The sequence below is a fragment of the Mastigoproctus giganteus genome, chromosome 4, assembly GCF_048544385.1.
Source record: "Mastigoproctus giganteus isolate SK-2022 chromosome 4, ASM4854438v1, whole genome shotgun sequence".
In the NCBI taxonomy this organism is placed as follows: Eukaryota; Metazoa; Arthropoda; class Arachnida; order Uropygi; family Thelyphonidae; genus Mastigoproctus; species Mastigoproctus giganteus.
Window position 1 is genome coordinate 179,413,264 of NC_143578.1, and position 16,039 is coordinate 179,429,302.

Genomic DNA, 16,039 nt, shown 5'->3' on the forward strand with positions numbered 1-16,039 from the left:
GTTTTGTATGGATTGTTACACCGCTGTCTTTGACACGGGTAAGTGTCCTGTTCGGGCCTCTCTCCTTTTTTCGGCACTGATTTAATCTAACAATTTTTCTTCAAAACAGTTTTCATCTAACAAAAACATTTCAAAAGAGGTCTGGTATCGTTTTGTTTTTTGGAAGAAATTGGTATCTCTAAGATAAGAATTAATATTTAAATGAATCCATCGGATAATAAAGTTTGCGTAGGATCATTTAACCCTTTTGTAAACAGTTTGAAAAATGGGTTAAGTTCAGTGTTTTTATTAAAATTATTATAGTTATAAAATATGAAACACACACATTGCACATGCATTTTCCGAAAAAAAAAAAATCCACTCTATAATTTTATTGAAAATATACAAAATGGCGCGAACATGGGGTGGGGTGGGGGGGGAGAAATGTTCAATTAACGGGATTAACACTGTATTTCAATGACTACATGGAATACAAAGTGCCTTCTCACTTTTGTTTTCTGAAGTTGACAATTTCTGTATATAGTAAAGACAATCGACCGTCAATGCAATTAGGAATTTTAAGACAGCTCTTTACGGAGCCTCTTCATTACTAGCATGCTTAAAATTTGGCTTTGATCTCACTTACCCTTCCAGAAACCAAAAATAAATTTATGTTTTGCAAGCATGTGAAGTAGAGGAAAACAAATGAAATCGGGCCCTTGCGTAATGGATGTGGCAAAAGAACTGAACAGGTATTTCGCATTGATCTTTACAAACAAAACCCCTTAGTGAGAGGCTGAGCGAGTGAAGCTGAACAGCGATACTGAAATTACAAATGATTGTTTATTAGAAAAAAAAAAACTTTCGAACCTAAAGCAAAGTAAGCCTTTTGTAGTTATTTTTTTAAATTAATTAATTTAATGGCATATTTAAGTAATCATGAAAAGGGAGGGAGAAAATTAATTCATTATACCCTTGAGGTTAATTATGAGTGTCTTATTGCTCTCGGGAGAGATTTTTCCGGATTAGAGAAATGATAACGTATTACCGCATAAAGGAGATTCTAAGAGTGAACTGGCTAACTGTAGATCTGACTTCAGTAGCGGGAGAAAATCATGGAGGAAACGATAAAGGGTGCAATAGACAGCATTTAGGAAGAAATTAAAAATTTTGAAGGCTACACAGTTTAAGGAAAAATCATGTTAAATAACAGGAACGGAAAACCTCATTCTCGGAACTTACCTCCAAAAATAAGGTTTCCGTTCCTTTTAATTATCATTCCAACCTTAGAACTTAAAGTTATCGATAATTTTAACATAAGGAAAAATCATGTTTAACTAACCTGGTTAGCGGTTTTTTTTTTTTTTTTTTTTTAAACAGAGTTATTCATTAACGGATTGTAAAAAAATAAGTTCAACATTGATTATTTGGATTTTAGCAAAGCAACTCACTCAGTTCCTCATGAGAGGCTACTTTATAAGCTGGAAATTGTTGGAATCAGGGTGGCTGCTAGGAACAAAGCAGAGAGCTGTGATTATGGCTACCCTTCAGATTGGTCTAACGTTAGAAGTAGGATTTCCCAAGGATCGGTTCTGGGCCTACTGTTGTTTCTGACTTTCATAAATGATAAAGGAAGGAATAAAGATCGTGATGTCAAAATTTGCAGAAGATGAGAAGATCTGTAGAGCAGTTAATGGTCAGCGCCTAGCAGCTCTCCTTCAGAATGATTTGCATATGAGCGTCATGGATTGTTAGAAAAGTGTCAGCTGTGTTTTAATGGAGCAAAATGCAGTCTTACACTTGGGGAATACCAACCCCAAAATAACTTATACACTTGGTCGGAATGAATGAAAAAAAAAGTAGAGGAAGAAAGGAATTTGGACGTTGCGGTTTGATCAAACGTGAAACTTCTCCAAGCAGTGCAAATAGGAGGCAAGAAAGGTCCATTGTGGCTCATCGACAATTTATCGAACATTTGCCTGTAGGGATACAGTGTCCAAGTATGGAGGACCATCGAACTTCTTTAAAAAGGTCCAAATACAGGCAACCCGTCAGCTGAGACCGCAAGAGAACAACGTACAAGGAAACATTTAGTATTACGTGGACTGCCGATGTTGTAGTTTTCAGGCGCATCAGCGACTTACACCATACTACACTATATACATATATAGCGTAGAGTAATATGGAAAGAAAGTTAATAAATTGTAAACAAACTGTAACTAATACTTATGGGCCAATGCACTTGCTAAAGCAATTATGCATTACGACCATATGTGTATAAAATATTTTTTATAATATTGAAGATAATAATATAGAAGATAATTCATGCAGACAATACCAAGCTGGATTTAAAGAAACGCAAGGGATGAATGTAATTTTCTATTTCCTCTAACCCTTTTATATTTTTCGAATTGCTTTTATTTAATTTTTTTTTTTAGTTTTCAACGCGTTTCTTTAGCTATAGAATCATAAATTTTGTATTTAACTAAATTATTATCCCTTGCGTTTCTTTAAATCCAGTTTGGTATTGTCTGCTTGAATTATCTTCTATATTATTATCTTCAATATTATACAAAAAAAAAAAAATAATAACACACACACACACACACACACACACACACACGTATAAATATCTCTAAATTGTGTGTTCTGTGGTCGCTTTGTCCGTTTGCTGGACCGAAAACCAGGATTTACAGATGGGAAGGCCGCAGTAGCCGAATAGTCAGGCACGCGGATAAAGTACAAGTGCCTTGAGTGAGCGGGGTTCAAGGCCGTAACTGCTGAATGCGGTGCTGTTTCTTGTATTCTGTCTATCTCGTGAACTCCTCTGACTGTTTGGTCGTCCCGGAGTATAAACAGAAAATTTATTTATTTATTTAAAAAACCATGCAACATTGCGTAAGGCCGAGTAAATCAACCACGTTGTAAAAAATCCCATAATTCCTTGCGTCAGTGACGGGTTTCGAACCGGACATTTTACAGTCTGTGTGGGGAGGACGGTGCACATATGCACTGTGCTATCAACGAGGCGTAGTCTACAGATTATGGCAACCTTAGGTTCTATAAATACTTCACTGGGATCTATACGCCTCTGAGGAGGGGTACTAACATGAATGAAGGCGAAATTTTCGGTTATTAATGATTCCTGTACTGGAGGCCATATGTTTAAACTACACGGAAAGAGATTTAGACTGGATTGTAGGAAGTTTTCTATTAACCAGAGTTATTTCTCGGCATAAGCCTGACGTAGCCCAGTGGTCAGGAGCGGGAGTGCATACCACGCGTTCCTTGAGTTGGACCGGGGTTCAAGCCCGTGACTACTAAATACGATAAATATTTGTATTGACGATTTATTGTAAACTCTACTGACTTGGTTGTCGTGCTGGAGTATAAACAGAAAATTTTTTTTAAGTTACATCCACAGTAGTAGTCGAGGCTGACAGCGTTGTGATGTTCGAAAGTTATCTTCGATAAGAGTATTAGCAAAATCAGTAGTCACAAATTTGCTTCCTTTCTGGCAATACACCTCTGAAGTTATTGATAACCACCTTCAAGTTGATGCAGTCTACACAGATATATCTAAGGCATTTGATAAAGTCCCGCACGAACAACTTCTGAAAAAACTTAAGCTAAATAGTATCCGTGACCCTTTGCTCTCATGGCTACGCAGCTATATTACGCCTCGTCCCTTGAACATTATCATCAATCGAGTGAACTCTGACCATTTTATACTACTAAGTGGAGTACTCCGAAGCTCCCCATAGGTCTTCTACTTTTCATTGTTTTCATAAATGATCTTCCTTCTTTCATCCGCACCTCCAATGTTCAAGTTGCTGTTTATGCAGATGATCTTAAGATCTACTCAGCAGTGAAGGAGATTACGATTCTTAACAGCTTCAATGCGCCATCAAATTCATTCTCTCTCTCTCTCTCTCTCTCTCCTGTACTGCTAACCCTCTCGAAGTGCAAAATAATCTTTCTCATCCTGCAGATCTACAAAACTAATAAACACAGAGTACGCTATTAATTCTGTGATCATTGAAAGGTGTGACCAAGTTAACGACTTCGGGATTCTCTTCTCCAGCAGTGCTAAATTTGATGCCTATGTGGTTAAAATCACAAGCAAAGCATTCAAAACACTAGGATTTATCAAATGGAGCACCCACAAGTTAAAAAACTACAGATATGCTGTTATCCTTTATAAAAGTATTGTTCTGCCAATCCTTGAATTCGCTCACCCATCTAGAATCCTAGCACAATAACAAAATCGAAGCAATCCAGAAAAATTTTGTCCGTTACCTTACGTTCCGTAAACCTCTATTTTATCACTCAGTGTACTACACTGGTGTGCAAAACTTAAGGATCAGTCAGGTTTTCACCTGTAGCTTCTCATAGGGGTGGCTTGGATATTGGAAAAGCATACGAAAGGAACCTCGTGAGGTAGAGAAATGATGAAGAAAACAACACCGACACAACGGAAACAAAACGGTACAGAGGGACTTTATTCAAAAATGGCAACATAGCACTGGCTGCCATGATATAAATGCATCACTGCCAAAGATGGAACAAAGGGAAGAGGTGGTCCTCAGTAGGAGATATGGCCACCCTTAATGTCGATGCAGGCTTTGCATCGCCTGTCCATACTTAGAACAAAGTTGTTAAGTTCTTGCGGTAACACCGTCAATTCCTCTGTCAGCGCCATCTTCAGCTGATGAACATTTTCTAGTGGGTGTGGACGTGCCGCTAGGCGCCTCCCCAGGGCGTCCCATATGCGCTCGATGCGGAGGGAAGAACGGGCAGGCCAATCCATACGAACAATGTCCTCACTTTCCAAAAGCATATCAACAGCTGCAATGCGATGGGGTGTGGCGTTATCATCCATAAACACGAACTCGGGGCCAATGGCACCTCGGAACAGACGCACATGGGGAAGGTTTACCTCAGTACAGTAGCGTGCACCGGTTACAGAACCGATTCCAGTATCTGGAATTGTGTATGTCCATCCAAGACCCCAGACGAGAACACCTCGACAGCCATATCCATCCCTTTCAGTGATGTTTGCGGGATGATAACGTGTGCCAACCTCTCGCCAGATTAGCTGACGTCCAGAATGGCTGCTGAGACTGAATCTAATATCATCAGTAAAGAGTACCTTACCCCATTGCGCTGCTGTCCAGTTCTTGTATTCGATGTACCACTGTAAACGGTGTCTCCGATGGGTAGGTGTAAAGGAACACAGCGTACTGGCAGTCGGGCAAACAGTCCACCTTTGTGGAGTCGCCTGGCCACAGTAAACCGCAATATATCAGACTTTCGGCCCATATCGATCAGTTGTTCGCTTTTAAAACTCTTTGAAAAGCCATCCTCCCTGCTTTAATCCAGAGTTTTGCGCACATGCCACCCCCACACTATAGTACAAAGAAGATTCACTATTACTAATTTGTTGGAGACTCTCTTCAGAGTACAAGAAGCTTTAAATGAAAAGGCCCAAATTTATATCATATTCCTTGACATTAAGGTAGCTTTTAATAAGGTTTCCTTATCTGCCCTTGAAAATATTTTGTCTGTTTACTTCCGTATTACAGATTATCAAGATCATTTTGAAGCCAAGAAACCTAATTGTACAACATCAAGAATTCCGTGCAGAATACACACTCACTTGAGGTATCCCTCAAGGAGGTGTTTTATCAGCTTTGCTTTTCGTAATTGGCTTGTTTCTAATTCTCCAGTTTCATTTTCTGCCTACTCCAAAGCTCGCAACAATTGTAAAGCAGTTATTAATCAGTCCAAACTAGAGTTTGAACAGGATAAGAGTGGAAAACTTGCTTCTTCTTGCCCTAATGGTAGCCGAGAATTCTGGTCCCTTGCCAAAGCTTTTGCCCATCTCTGCTCCGACCTCTGTCCAAACCAGATGGTTCTGTTGTCACTTCAGCCAAGGATAAAGCTGACCTGCTAGCATCCAATTTTTCTTCCAACTCATATATTAATGATCTTGGTAAAACACTTCCCACCATTCCAACACGCTCCATTCAATGTCTCCTGTGGTCTTCAGTCAAAAGGAAGTCAGAAGGATCTTGACGAATCTTGATACTAAGAAAACTCCATATCCCGATGGTATTTCTCCATTTGTTCTCAAAACCTGTGGTCCTGAACTTACTCCTATTCTTTGCCGCCCTTTCACTTTCTTATTCCAAAAGTGTTTTTCCTTCTGCTTGGAATGCTCATATCCAGCCAGTTCCTAAAAAGGGTGACAAATCCCTCCCATCCAATTATCGTTCCATTGCAATTATTTCTACTCTTTCTAAAGTAATGGAGAAATCAATTAACCGCCAACTGTTAAACTACCTAGAAACCTTCCGTCTGATCAACGATCGCCAGTATGGATTCCGTCAGTGTCGATCCACTGGTGATGTTTTGGCTTATGTTACCCATTTATGGACTAATTCAATGAAAAGGTTAGGTGAAACACAATTAGTTGCTCTTGATATCTTAAAGGCTTTCGATCGCGTTTGGCATAAAGGTCTTCTAAACAAGCTTCCATCTTATGGTTTGCCAACTGTTTTTAGTAATTGGTTATCCAGTTTTCTCTCTGATCGCTCACTGAGGGTGAGGGTAGATGGCTCTCTGTCTTCTAACTTCTCCACAAATGCCGGTGTCCCTCAAGGTTCAGTTCTTTCCCCCACTCTTTTCCTCTTGAATATTAATGACCTTCTTCCATTGACTGCAAATCCTATCCATATTTTTGCCGATTAAAACACATTGCATTCCACTTTCCATTTTGAGAAACATTGCCCTGTTCAATCAGCTTCAACTTCTCGAAAATCTGCTACCAATTCCTTAAATACCGATCTTCAGGAAATTTTCCAGTGGGGCAAGGACAACTTAGTTGATTTCAACCCTTCTAAAACTCAGTCTTGTCTTATATCTCGCAAAAAGGATTCTTCTGCTCCTATGCTTATCTTTAGTGACACTCCGATTTCTAGGCAAAATGATATAACTCTTTTGGGGATTAACCTGACTTCTCAACTCTCTTGGCACAAGCACATTACAAATATTGCTTCCTCTGCATCTAATAAACATGGTTTTCTCTTTCGCTCTCGGCGTTACTTTTCTTCCAAACAGCTGTTCACTCTGTACAAATCGCAAATCTTCCCTGCCGTGGAATATTGTTCCCACATCTGAGGTGGTGCCCACAAAACCCCTCTCAGGCTTCTTGATTCCGTTCAGAAGAGGGCAGTTAGGTTAATGAATGATTCATCTCTAACAGAGTCTCTCCACTCGCTGTCTCATAGACATACTGTTTCTGCTGCATGCCTCTTCTACAGATACTTCCATGGGCACCGTTTTTCTGAATTGGCTTCTATAATTCCCGCTCTCTCTTTCAAAACAGTTCGAACACGTGCCGCCACCAGCAATTTACTGTCCAACTTCAAACTCACAGAACCAACTTTTCATCTTCCTCATTTATTTATTCAACTGCCGTTTTCTGGAACAACTTTCCTTCATACGTATTTCCTGAAAATTACAGTCTGCAGAAGTGCAAGTCCAATGTCAACAAATATCTTCTTTCGTCTTCTCAACCTCCAACCCAAGCAGGGTACTAAGTACTATAGGTTCTAATACCTCTCGTGTTTGGGATTTACATTTAAAAAAGTTCAAATTTAAAGTGTGTGCAATTTTTGCTTATTTTACGTCTATCTAAAATCAGTAATAAATAAAATTACAAAACAATCTCATTTTTGCAGTACACGCATTTCGAAAGCCTATTTTATTTGCAACAAATACACACATTTCAGAAATTCAGTGTAGATACAACTTATTGTTATCTTTCACATATTGCTAATTGGATAATTTTGATTTTAATGCTTAACTTTTCTCCCCAACATTAATAAGAAAAATGTTGGTATAGCAAAACGGGGGGGAAGAGGGTTAACGTGTGCATTTCAGGCGCATAGAGCTTTATTTCTTAAATTAATTGAATTTTAATTTGTTATTAACAGAAGCAAAATATAACTAATTATCTTATAACTAATTAATTTATTTACTCATAATATACAAGTAACTGTTTTCACTTCATTGTACATACCTCCCAAGGTAATATTCACTACACGTTTTGTAATACTTTATAATCAACAGCATGTGAAATGCAATACGTATCTTTCTGCAGTGGGGGAAAAATATTATACCACGCTGCAATATCAGACAGTTACACTCAGTTCATGCTACTATGAACAACCATGCCTATAAAATTTATACAGATGGTTCCAAAACTGACAAAATGGGAGGTGCTGCTGCAGTTTTTCCTTCATGTACGAATTCAACCACACTACCACTAGCTTGCAGCGTCTTCACAGCTGAATTATACCATTAAGTTAGCGCTTAGTAAGATTGAGCTTTCCATCTCACCTGCCATAATTTACACCGACTCCCTCAATGCTGTCTCTGCCATAAAGAAGTTCTCATATTCTCATCCTATCTTGAAACAGATTCATTCCCAGCTATTCTGTTGCAGTGTGTCCAATAAATCGATCAGTTTCTGCTGGATCCCAGGCCATTCTGGCATTCCTGGAAATGAAAGTGCCGACTTTGCCGCTAAACGTCCTCAACCCTCTTTCTCACAACACCCTCAGGTTCCTTACAGCGACTATAAGTCTGTCATTTGTAAAGCGTGCTACGATAAATGGTCACAGATCTGGAAAGGTATCATCAACAATAAACGTTACCAGATAAAAGAAGATCCAAAGCTGTAGTTCTCTAGCTTCCGACGAAACAGACGAGAAGAAATGGTATTAGCAAGGCTCAGAATTGGACACACTCACCATACCCATCTCTTCCTGCTAGTGGGCAGACGCATCTTACGGTTCGTCATTTTCTGGTTGAGTGTCCCTTATATTCAACCGTTCGATCAAACACTTTCCGGTCACTCTTAACGTTGAACAGCTCATAATTTGTCTCATATATTAGGAAATGAAGCCGATATACAAGAACTTTTCACGTATTTAAAACATATTGGCCTGTACAGGAGCATATAATTTAACATCTCTAACGAAATGTTGCCTGTAAATAAACTATGAACAGACACAATTTGGCCTCAGTAGCCCTTATGTCGTTAATCCCAATAACAACAACAACAGCAGCAGCAATACGTAGTTCAGGCTGACTTAATAAATTACCTTAGTACATTGCCAATGTTTTCGTAGTGCCGTTTATTGATTTCGTCACGGATTTTAATAATAAAGGAAATATAGACGGGAAGGGATGTTGTTTGTTGTTATTTGGTTTTTTGGAGCATTAGCAACTAAGGCCATATTGCTCGGGGATATGCGGTGGTCATTCCTTGACCTTTCCGCATCCTCCGTATTTGGAAGGGATGTTGTTATTATTATATTTAATACCATGTGAATTAATAATATAGTTTATTAAACTATTCGCCTAAAGTACTATTCATTAAGGTGAAGTTTCAGGCATCTTACCGAAAGGTCTGATGATGGGTATCGGTAAGATGCCTGAAACGTCACCTAAAAACAGTAATTTAAGCCAATAGCTTAATAAACTGTATTATTAGTTTCACGTGGTATATGAGTGGTATTATATATAGTAATAATATTAAATAAAATAACAGGTATTTAACCTTTCTGCTGCGATTAATAAAATAAGCAAATAGTAATAATTCATGTATTTAGTAAACTGATAACAAAAAAAAAAAAACACGAGAAAAATGCAAACAACTTTCATGCGCGGACCGAGAACATTTTGTTTCTGTATATCCACCATATTGCTTATTCATTCCTCTAATCAAACATAATATTCAGTGCTTCGGTTGCAGTATATGTGATATGTATGGGGAAAACAAGTTATTTAACATACGCTGTGCGTTAAATTTCAGACGCTTTAGCAATAATAATTCATTATTATTGCTAATGAATTATTATTCATAATAATGAATAATTATTCATTATTATAATAATTCATTATTGCTAACAAAAAAAAAAAAAATATAGCAAAGAAGTAACAACTTCATGCGCGACCCGAAAAAATTCTCTGCGCATCTGTCATAAAGCCCATTCATTTCTCCAATTAGCGCACGGTAACAAATATAATATCCAGTGCTTCGACTACAATATACGGTATATAAATATCCTATGTGATGTATGAAAAAACAAAAAAAATAAATAAAAATTTCTATTGTTCGTGTTTGGGGCACAGAAAAACCAGGTGTGTGCTTAAACATGTTCGTGACAGCCCCAAGTCAGTGTGTTCTCTGTTCAGTGAGTTTATGGGATTCTTTTTTTTTTTTTTTTTTCCTGGAAAAATGATCACTGGGGTTGTTTATCTCCATATGCTTGAGAAGTCAGAATCAATACTTTTAAAAAGGCACCCTGCAGACCACAAGACCCGCCCTCCCAAAAATTAAATTGGTGGGGAAACTATGAAACTTATTATAGAACTGAAGTATCTTGTCATTGTCTTGGACTCCAAACTGATTTCCATCGCTATCCAGCCTATCTGTATACTAAAGTAAGAAATTACACGTCTGATATGCTACATTTGCAGGAGAGATTGGAGCTTAAATTGACGTTCCCTTTCTCTCCCCCACAAATCAATTTTTCTTCCAGTGGTAACGTATGGAGCAGGAGTTTGGTTCCCCAAGACTAACATTCTCAGAAACTATAAAAAACTAGAAACTATCCAAAGGTGTATCCTGCTGAAAATCACTAGAGCCAACTGCACAATGAGTACTCCAGCCCTCCAATCCTTGCTGGAATTCTTCCCCTGGACCTAGCAGTTATCCATAGAGGAGTTCACTTTAGTCTCTCCCGCGGTACCCCCCACAACCATCTATGACCACACCAACACTTTAAATAATATTAAGCAAGAAAGCACACTCTCTCTCTAGCAAACTGAACCAAATCTGACAAGCACGATGGTCCGATTCCACCAAGGGGCCCAACACAAAGAAGTTTATACGAGAAATAGCAATTATTTATCCCAAACCTCCAATGGTTCTCTCATGGTTTATATACCACCTTCGTATTAACAGGGCCTCATCGATCAAAACTAACATCTCTGGGCATTAGGCAGAGCCCTACTGGCACTGCACCCAGAGACGACTGGCATCATCTAGTCTACATCTGCCCTCGCTACAAGGACCTTCATAGCCAACTAATCACAGATATACACGACTTTCTACAAGATAGAGCACCTTTCAATACCAGACCAACAGTACTACCAAGCTTTCACCAAGTTCGCTCATTAGGATTTCACCAGCAGAAGAACAATAATGACCATAGAAAATTACACTCCTCCTGACCGTGACTAATGTCTCCCTCTGCACCTTTCTCCTAACCTGAGGATCAAAATGGGCATCCTCACCTAAAACTTTTGCCAACTGAATCTAGACTTGACTTAAACTGGACACGACTCTACTGTTATCCCTACCTAGAACTTAAGTCTTGAAGTATTTCCCTAAACTGACCTACTTCCACCTACATGGACTGCTAACCCGGGAACATTCAGAGTAGGATCACCCTGATAACCCAACTGTATGGCTGGGTAGGATGCTATTAACACAGTACTCGGATTGGGTAGGATCCAGTGGTTTTTTTTTTTAACTTTCCAATGCCAACAGGCGATCACACCCAGCACCCTCGCTGGATGGCTTCCCTCTCCCTGGGAATACCCCTGCCCCTAGTGGAACCAGTGTTCCACCGATAATCAGGGGAATGCCTTCATCTACATCCCCTTCACTCTTACTCCCCCCCCCTTTAAAACTTGGTCTTCGTCCAGGAGGCTCGGGCGATCCTAGCGAAGACCAGCCAGAGAATAATGGGCAGCCTGGCTTACCTCCTAGCAGTGTGTTCGGGCAAGTGGGGGTCCCATCAGGTACCAGACCACAACAGAACCCGTAGCCAGCTGGGCAGGGGCAGCAGTGCGTAGCACATGCTTCTTGATTAGACCGGGGTTCGAGCCCGTGACCCCCATATACCGAGGATGCGGAAAGGTCGGGGAATGACCTTTCCAGGGGCAATACGGCCCTAGTTGCTAATGCTCCTAAAAACCAAATAACAACAACATAACACTACTCGCATACCGAACAATACTTTTATCTGGCTTTTACAGAGTAATTGTATACTTTAAAAGAGTACTTATGGCATCTCCTCCCTAAACACTGTTTACTGGACGAAAAATCAGTTTCTAGAAGAAAAAATCATGCAACCCTCGCACGAGACCGACTAATTCGACCACGTTGTGAAAAAAAGCAAATAAAATTCTTCCCATCAAGATGGTATTTGAACATAGGCTTTTCCGCGCGGCATGAAAAGACGCTGATCGTAACCACTGTACTAAAGGTATGGTTATCAAATCAGCCGAAGTTCTCTAGAACTGTGAAGAGAGAGAGTACGTGCACACATGTGTGTATATATATATATATATATATATATATATCACGCAGGCTGCACTCAAGAGTCGAGAAACTTTGTTCGATTCACAGGTCGCATGTTAGACGCTTCAGGCCTATGTGAGCTTGAAAATATTTCACATAATTTATGAAAACGTTTGGAGTAAAAAATTGCATTTCATTAGAACATCATAGGAAAAAAAAAAAAAAAAAAAATTTGTGAATTTGAGGATTTAATAACTGAAGTAATCAAGAAGCCAATGGACTTCTTGTTTCGACATTCCTCTTATATTTTCATAGGGTATCAAATCTGATCTACTAAGCTTGCCTTTAGAAATGAAATCTTAGTAGATTAGATATTTTACCAAAGCTCAGATTTCGTAAAGCTAATCTGGTATTGACGTAAGAATAACAAAAAAAAAAAAAAAAAAAAAAATTCCAAAACCAGATCTGTTGTAACCTATATATATAAATTATTTAATTAATTTTTTTTACTTTTCTCTAGGCGGATCATATCCTGTTGAGTTTAATCTTAATGGTTAAAAATTTTAATAATCGAAGTCAATACTGGTTGATAGTGGTTGATGCAAAAATATACATTTGAAAGTCCTACTTGTTGAATATAAATATTATACAGGTAAGTTTAAAAAGGTCTGTTTTTAAACTTCAAAAAATCAAATGCGTGGATTCTGCCTATTGAAATCAGGGCCGCCTTTTGGCGTTCATAGGACCTAAGCACTTTTCATCCGAGTCCTAATACATTCTATCGCACTTATTAAAATACCCTTGTGGTTAACTCTTTTTTTTTTTTTTTTTTGTTCATAAAGAAATTCGAAAACGTTTCTAACACTTATTCCAGTAAACTTATCCGCTAGTCAAACTTTGATGATGCCATTGATGATAGAAATGATGATGATGCCACTGATGATAGAAAAGGCAGACGAATGATTTTTTTTTTTTTGATTTTTTTTTATTTTAGAAATCAGTGCTTAGAAATAAGTTCGTAGAATTTTCCTGTTGGAATAAAATCTTAATTCTATTTTAATTATATATTTTTAGTCCCTTTTTTTCGTAGGCCTAGGCATGGTGCCTGAAGTGTTTAATGGAAAGGACTGTCCTGTTAGAAATACAATGTACATCACAAATGTGCGATTTAAAGATATCTAGTAAGTAGCCATATACTGCATTTCTTTAAATATACTTACAAACATTTCTGCACACCTAATACCACTGCAAGCAATAATGAAATTCCTTGCACATTTCTTTGAAGATGAATATTTTTATACAATACATACATTCCTTTAAACAAAACATTTCTTGCAATATTGAGGGGGGCATTATCGAAAGGTGTTCTTAAAATTCTAGATACTTCTTTACTAAAGCCTAACTTCATGTAATTGTATTTCTGCTGGCGCCATTTTTCACTATAAGTTACACAATATTAAAACAATTCCTCCATAATGAATTACAAGTCATTTTAAATAGCCTAGCGTCATTTAAAAACCTGTTTTTACTACGGCAGAAGAGTAGAATTGGTTGTTAATAAGTGAGCAATATAGCGTAAGGGATTAGTCAACATTCTGCCATTGCTGCAATTTGCCATCACGAAGAATTCGCATAATTAATCATCTTCCGCAGTTAATTATATTCAACATATCAAATCTAAGTTTAAAAAATATACTGAGCAACTTCTCTTTTCAGCTTTTTGAAGCTGTGACTATATAAAGCTTTTGAAGGGGAAAGTTTTTAATGGAGAAAAATTGATAATGAAAGTTAATATAGCAGTTAACAGAAAATTTAATACTTTTTAGCTAAAACCAGAGCTTAATTAACCTATGTTTCATACCTTAATGCGTCACGTTTTGGATACATAAACCACACTGATTTAATGAACTTCACCTCTTCTGCACTGAAAACTCGTCTTGCAATTAATAGTAATAGCAAAAGAACGCAAATTGGAAAGCAGACGCTATTCAAGATAGCAAACAATTCTTACCTCCGTTAGTTTCTGCTTTCACCGCTTCCAAGTTTGCCAACAGGATCCATCCAAGTAGCGTAATCAGTAGTGAATTGTTACTTTTACTCCATCGTCTGGTGTGCCTCCTCATACAGCCACCTATCCACATCTTTCCAAGCCGCAAGTGCCAGTCAATGCACCCACTCGGTAACGTTCACCGTTTGCCTAGAGGCTGGAGCAGCAGACCAGTCCCTTGGAGGCCGAGTACGAACAATTTACGCTTGTGAATGAGATAACATAAAACTCGTAAGAGTTAAGCTGATATTCATTAAATGAATCGCGAAACTTTCATTAGATGACTTTTAGTATATATATGACACAATTCTGAAACATTCATTCGCATGCAGTTAAAGAACGATGATCGGAAGAAAGCTGCTTCCTGATCAACTAACCACTTTTTTCTACCTCCTGCCCTATCTGAACTGTCTACCATAACACGCGGCGAGCCTTTCTTTATCACTAACGCTTTTCGCGCAAGCGCAGCAGGAGAAGATTCAATAGCGCCACCTTATTATGTTTGTTTGTTCCTGCGTACACGCGATTTGTGCATGGCTGTGGTATACGTATATTTGTCAAGGATAGTTTATTCCGTGATATTTTTCGTTTTTTTTTCACAAAAATTTATGTTCATCTGAAGTTATATAGATGCGCTAATGGTATAACGCAGCTGTTGACGCTACTACTATTGTAGCTTTGAAAATATCTTTTTGCATTTTTGCTGTCATAGTTCGACGCATTTTAAGGGTAAGTGTCGTGAATTCATAATGAAATTGTTTAGTTGGCCGAATTGCTCGGAGAAAATAGGAGGCGTCTTTCAATTTGTTCAATTTTTTTTTTCTTTCAGCAAGTTTCCTATTCCTTGGAGGTAATATATAAAGCACCGAATTCACTGTTTGATGAATGCGTTCTCTTGTAGAAGGGAGAAATAAAAGGTTGGTTTTTGAGAGTTAGGCTTAACAGTTTCCTGTTCGTGATATAATCTTTAATGTAAATTATTTCTATGTTTCGTTTTTGTTTTTAATTGTTTAACTTCACCTAATAATTACTAGCAATCTTATTACAAGAAAATATAAATAAAATGCACATATAATTATTAATTCCCATGAAATCGTGTTAGTGACTTTGTTATATGAAAAATTTCAAAACAGGTGCGTTGTTTACACCTGTGAAAAGATGACGTTCTATTTTTTAAAGGGCGAATTTTGTTAATGTGCTAAGCGGTGTCAGTACTCTAATTTCTTTTATTTATTTTTATTTTTCCTGTATCGACACATTTGTAAGGATAAACATCTATAATGGGGCCAGCAGTATCTCATGCACTGTAAAAACTCAAACTTTAGTGTGGCTAGTGATTTTTGAATATAAACAGTTCATCGTAATTAAAATAATTGTTGTCAATTTGGACATCCACAATGCATACTGATAAAGCTGAAAGAATTAATTGTAATATACATTGTAGAGACGAAACTGCAGTTCTAAGCCCTCTCCCTCCAGTGAATTTCAAATGGTATGGTGGTCAGATCATGGTTCCCCATGATCTGACCACCATACCATATTAGTTGTTGTCCCCCCTCCCCGATAGAGGCGAAACTCTGTGGGGAATAGTTTTGTCACTGATACTTTGCTTGAAGATTTGTTTTTAA

The 16,039-nt window shown here is 38.0% G+C and overlaps 1 protein-coding gene across 2 annotated transcripts in view; it reads right to left on the reverse strand.

Annotated features, from left to right (window-relative positions):
- LOC150087227 (tyrosine-protein kinase transmembrane receptor Ror2-like) overlaps positions 1-14,586 on the reverse strand; it is a 485,237-nt gene extending 470,651 nt beyond the window's left edge. For both annotated transcript variants that reach the window (XM_090371898.1, XM_090371897.1), the window contains exon 1: positions 14,376-14,586. In XM_090371898.1, the coding sequence (XP_090228024.1) occupies positions 14,376-14,505 (130 nt within the window). In that variant the 5' untranslated portion in view covers positions 14,506-14,586. The remainder of the gene's footprint in view (positions 1-14,375) is intronic.
- Between the last annotated feature and the right edge of the window lie 1,453 nt (positions 14,587-16,039).